The sequence below is a fragment of the Saccostrea cucullata genome, unplaced genomic scaffold (genome assembly GCF_032062105.1).
Source record: "Saccostrea cucullata isolate Sc308-1 unplaced genomic scaffold, CSIRO_AGI_Scuc_v1 ctg13960, whole genome shotgun sequence".
Classification (NCBI taxonomy): Eukaryota; Metazoa; Mollusca; class Bivalvia; order Ostreida; family Ostreidae; genus Saccostrea; species Saccostrea cuccullata.
The window spans coordinates 1-5,998 of record NW_026920176.1 but is presented as its reverse complement, the minus strand read 5'-3'; the positions used below and the strand labels follow the sequence as shown (position 1 = coordinate 5,998).

General features: G+C 33.5%; 1 protein-coding gene across 1 annotated transcript; it reads left to right on the top strand.

The window, feature by feature from the left end:
* Nucleotides 1–770: 770 nt before the first annotated feature.
* Nucleotides 771–1,654, top strand: LOC134244600 (uncharacterized). Its single transcript, XM_062726858.1, has 2 exons — nt 771–993; nt 1,327–1,654. Exons 1-2 carry the CDS (start codon nt 798–800, stop codon nt 1,617–1,619), a joined length of 489 nt encoding a protein of 162 aa, XP_062582842.1. The 5' UTR covers nt 771–797; the 3' UTR covers nt 1,620–1,654.
* The last annotated feature ends 4,344 nt before the right edge of the window (nt 1,655–5,998 follow it).

Genomic DNA, 5,998 nt, shown 5'->3' with positions numbered 1-5,998 from the left:
TAAAACCTAGAAAATCTCTGTATCCATGTGATGTGTATCCTCTAGATTCCTTTAGGGTCACGACCCGAGGACCGAGCCAATTTGACGACCCCTGATGGATTCCAGGTCGCCCTCTCCTCTATCCCTGGGGCCGGTATGGGGGGCGTGGACACACATCCCGCTGTCTAAGTACACGATTCTGGGGTCTTATGAAGGACTTGTGAGGACAGACGTCAGTGACAAGGATCCGTACTCCTGGGTGGTAGGTATTCCTACACATCTAGTTGTTTATTTGTTTGCCTATTGTTTAATGTCCTTACTTATATTGAGATGGCCCACTTGCTGGTGGAGAGGCAGCAAATTTGACCTTTGCTCGGCACTCAGTGCAGTTGAGCAGTAAAGGATGTTTTTCGTGTCAGCATTTACTGCGACACGGGACTTCGATTAATACATCTAAACGAGCGGTCTCGGTGTCTCACAGTGGGATTCGAACCCACGAGGTAAAGATCAACTCCTAAATCCTCTAGATATAGAACAGAAACTTTACCACTGCGCCACGCAGGCGATGTATCTAGGGGTACTCATTTTGAACAAAGACACTCTCACACTAGGTTTTTAATAGTAAGAGAGAAGCTATTGATTAGAGCCTTTGATTAAGATAGTGCAAACCATTTCATTAATCCTTATTCGTCATGTTGAATGTTTCTTTAGCTTGCTTCAGCTTTTGTTTCTTTACGTATTGCACAATCTTCATAACACTCTCTTGGATTTTTAAGGTTGAAAAATTACAAGGCAACGGGACCTATGTCATAGATGCCATGCCACTTGACAGCAGTAATTGGTTGCGATATGTGAATTCTCCTCGTAATTACAAAGAAGAGAATGCTCAGGCGGTACCTTGCGCTGGTCTGATTTTCTACATGACAATAAAGGAAGTACATCCGGGCTCTGAGCTGATGGTGTGGTATGGAGACAGTTATGGCCTCCATCTTAACGTCAGCAGAATACATCCGGGTAAGTTAAGAAAGAAACAAGGATGCCGATCCCGATTCAGTTACTGAAATTAAGTTTAGCTTCAGATGGCCTGGACACAAAAGCAGGCAGTTCTTATAAAGATGTTCAAGGACTTTCTAATCTAAATAGGATACTTAATCTGTATCTCTGTATGCAAATCATGCATCATAAAAATCATTTGATTGTATGTGTAACTTGAATTGATGTATTTGTCTATGCTTTTAAAATCAATACATGTACATGTATATGTCTTCTGATCAAACGCTACATTACCTAACACAAAAGGGTATCGTTGAGTATTTTCTATTGTTAAGATCACGACCTTTTTTGCAGAACACGACTTAAACGGCACAGTGGTATTTCGAGTCAACATCCTCCATATTTTAGATAAATATGGCGACGTGCTGGCCTTTGATGACGGCACCATTGTGACGTATGACAATTGGATAGAAGACCTTACCTATAATGTTGTAGATAGGAAATTCGGACTTCTTCTATCGTATGACGTAAAACAAAAACGATGGAGGTGGATTCCGGAAAGGAATCATTCATATTTTACGGATAAAAAGGGACTTTATCTTCCATTTGTGTGCGAAGATAGAGATTCTGAAATTCCAGACGGATGAATTTGTTATCTTTAAATAGTAAACAAATATAATTAATCAATGGTGTATATCTTTAAAAGTATTAATATTTTTGAAAAGAAAATTAAATCACATCTGCATGCTAGGAAGAGTTGTCGTTCTTGTGATTTAACAGTCGCGGTGCTTAATTTTGAAATAGCATAATAAACGGTGATTACAAGAAATATACATATAGCCTGACTGTGAACTTGAAAAAAAAAGGTTAAGGCTTGCGCTTTTATATTTCTTAGGTTTATAAAAGAAAAAATGTGCATCTTTTCATTTGATGTAACGTATATGAAGTATTGTTGAGTAGCTACATGTATTATTTAAGGAACGAAGCATATTTAACTTTTGTTATACGATATAGCATAACTTTGGGCAGTTTACGCTTTATAAACCGCGAAGCATAAGTTTAAATAAGTTTCATTCCTTATAATTTAATTTCAATGTAGACTATGAGAAAAATTTTCCCTTTTTTCCTTCGGAAAAAGAAGGCTTCAAATATGGCATATTTTTAAAGTTAACGTCAAACAAAGTAATTCGTTTTTGATTTTACATTGTAACGTAGGCAAGTTATGTTATACAAAATTGATGAAACCGATTAACCAATCAAATGTAGTGTTACAACTGGAATTATATCATTCTTTTAAACATTCATGTGTTGATTTAGGTATTTTGTAATGTTATTCTACATATGTAGATTAGGGTAGTGCGTCAATTTTTCCTAACCAAGAATTATATATATTTTGTTAACATTAATCGAAGTTTTCATGTATCTTTATGCAAGTATATTATGTATATCCCTAGATATAAAAATGATGTATTAAAAACCTACATCTTTTAATCATTTCTTGCATTTTTAATATTTTAAAATGTCCTGATGAATTTATTTAACATCATTTAAGAGATGTCTTCATAACAGTCAAGTATTTTATTCCCATATACTATCCGAATTCGATATGAAAAAGAAATCTTGAATTTCAAATCGAGAATAGCTATGTATTTTTTAATACAGTCCCACAGTCCATAAGAATTCTCATAGGTGCAAAATGCGGCCCTTTAGCAGCACTGCGGGATAGAGAGGGAGAATGGGGGCCCGTTTTTCCCCTTTGAGTCCAAAAAATACACAATATTTGATAAATCTATGGGTTTTTTTTGTGTGACTGTGGGCCTCTACCCTGACCTCAAACTGCCCCCCCCCCCTTCTATTCAAAATTTCTGGATCCGCCTCTTCTACTGGATCTTGTATCCAAAGGGAAGGGTCGAGATATAATTATTCAAAGGTCTGATCCCACCTCTGCTTTTTTGGTAGAATTTAAGTCCATTATAAATCTGCTTCCAGTTTAACTAGAAAAAACATACGACCTCTGTTGGTAATCAAACAACTGAATTTTAAGAAAAATGTGATGATTTCAGATAAATTAACTATCGTTATAGCTTTCTCTCTTGTTATTAAACCAATTGATATCCCTTATCAACTGTAGATGGGGCTGATCTCTACTATTGCCACAGGCATCTGGCGTTACTTACTTCATTTAATCAAAATTAATATTATTAGGTATGGGTATATATTTTTTTTTAATTAAGAGAAATAAAGAAATGTCAGATGCCTGTGACTATAGCTATCTTTTAGACAAAAACAAATCCTGTCGTTAAAAATATTGTTCAATAAATGGCTAAGGCTTAAACTGGTCAATACTATCGATATAATTGGTTTTTATTCGCATTTAAAAATGAGTAAGAGTACATGTGCTGCTGTTTATGTGGTAGTTGTACTTTTTATATTTTTAGGATATGCATTTTAAATTGTTCACATTATTCTCATTCTTTATTTTATTCATTCATTCATTCACTCATTCATTCAGCGCTGCGCAATGCGATTTTCAAACACTCTATGTTGTCTTGTTCAGTGTCTGTTATAAAACTGAACAACCCTATTTTAGTTAAGTGTTGTATTCCAGGTAGACTACCAGGTAATGTTGTGAATGGGTAATTCCATTATGTAGTGGGACATTGATTTCTATTGGTCAGTGTGGTTCATTGGTTCTAAGGTAGAATTGGCGGGAATTACTATAATGATTTCCCTTATTCTGAAAACTGGTTTCTGAAGGGTGTATACATGTATATAGTGATAATACCTATTTCACAGTGTTGGAGACACCACCCTTATTCCTGTAAGTAATTTAATAAATAATTAAACTACTAAATAAGTATCCAAATAATTTCTTTATGAATGAGATATCTAAATAATTGATTTTAATCTAAACTTGCTAAATAAAGTGTGAGTGTGTGTAAAAAATGTATATAAAGATTGGTAAAGAACTATATAAGCAAGTTAACTATTTTAATCTATTCTTGCATCCTAAATAATGGATTTGAGAGTTTATAATTTTTGCGTATTGTTTATTAGGTCAGATATTTGAAGTGCAGTCAGATTGGTTTATTACGAGTTAGGAATTCACCTTATTCCATAAATGGGTATGTGTTGATGTAAATTACAAAGGTGTATGTATTGATCAGATTGATTAATGTAAATATTGTTTATAAGTTATTTCTATGAATTAGAAGTAAAGTTTAGTGGTTTAAAAAGATAGCTAAACTGAGTGAAGTGTGACCTAATAATTTTAAACGGTATAAATGTAAATGAACTATAAATGATTGTGTTAAAGTTGTGATTGTCTGTTTGTATTGTCTTTGTATTGTTTTGTGTGTGTATGTGCTTATATGTTACTGTTATTGTAGGGTTGAATCTAATCTGATCTTATCTGATTCGAACCTATACCAAAATAAATTGGATCCACTCCGAGAGAACCATCTTGTTGTTTTATCAAACCAAGAACCGGTTACATTTATACAATTATTGACAAATGTAGATTCCGTAATTTGATATATGTATATTTTTTTTAAAAATGTTTTTCACTTGTACTTAAGACTGCAGAACATTAACTGGCAAAATTGGAAATATACAGCTTACGTCATTTCTATCTGTTACAATCAAAACAATGAAATTGGCGGGTACAAATCGACGCGGACGTTTGGAAAACATCGGATTGAAATTGCAGATCGAAATTCATTTTCAATCCACCTCAGCTACGCTAGAAGGCATATTATTACTGATTGACCCAGAAGACAAATAATTTCAATTTTGGTACAGTTTGATTTTTTTTTGTCTAGTGTTTTAAATGAATAAATATTTAAGGGAGAAATATTTCATTTCTGTTTGGTAAATATATCAGTGTACATGTATATCTTTGTGTTGGTGATGGTTGGGGGGGCGATTTTTAAATAAAGTTGTCTAACAGTTTTCAGTGAGAATATTTATAAAACTCATGCACTCTTATAATCCTAGAAATTAAATATTGTCATGTTAAGCCATGACCTGACTCTACAATTTTTACTTCATTTAATCAAAATTAATATTATTAGGTATCGGTTAACCCCCCCCCCTTCTAAAATCAAATATCTCCTGAAAAATAATCTTTGTCTTGTATACTATTTCGGGTTAAAAATTATAAGCTGAAACTAATTACTGTGTACTTCAAACCATATGATATAAATATAGGTTTTTGGATTATACGCATTTAAAAATGAGGTGGATTGAAAATGAATTTGCTGCTGTTTCAATCCAATGTTTTCCAAACGAATGTAGATTTCGTAAGTTGATACTATGTATATTTAAAAAAAATGTTTTTTTCACTTTTGCCACTGTAAAATCTCTAGGAGAAAGTAGCAAGCAATAATATCTTGTTTCAAAACTTTACGATGGAGTCAATGAAATATTCATTAAAAAGCAGCTTGGCATTTTTTAACAAAAGAAATTTTTTATTATTTTTTTTATAGAAATAAAACACGGACGTCCTAACATAATCATGAGATTTCATTTAAATTTCTTTTTTAAGGTAATATTAAAAAACCAAACAAAACAAAACAAAACGCGAATTGACCAATCGTGAGGAGAACGCTAATTGTAGAATAAATGACTTCCCATACACATGATAAAGTTAACTGAGCGACCTTAATCGTGAATTTATTCTTCAAAAGTCATCCTTCAATATGATCGACGAATGCTGACCTTTAAAAAGAAATAAAAGATACATTTCTCTTCATTGCATGGAGTACAAACGCCTACATTGTACAACTAAAATAGAACAAAGGTCGTCTGTATAATGGAGACAGCGACCTCAGGAAATTCACGCTTGATTACCCAGCCTTCGCCGTTCACGCTTGATTGCTCTTCCTTTGTGTTTTACACTTAATTGTCCCGCTTCTGTGTTTCACGGTCTATTCCTGTCCTCTGTCATCCATTCATCACTACCTCAAATCAATCACATGACTGTCATGTGACTCCATATTCGTCTTAATTTCATTTTCCTTCTTTT

What these genes read in the sequence shown, in the direction of transcription:
- LOC134244600 (XM_062726858.1), top strand. Translation starts at nt 798, where the DNA reads ATGCCACTTGACAGCAGTAATTGGTTGCGATATGTGAATTCTCCTCGT. An exon ending in CGTCAGCAGAATACATCCGG is followed by an intron (nt 994 to 1,326) that starts GTAAGTTAAGAA and finishes CCTTTTTTGCAG; the next exon opens with AACACGACTTAAACGGCACA.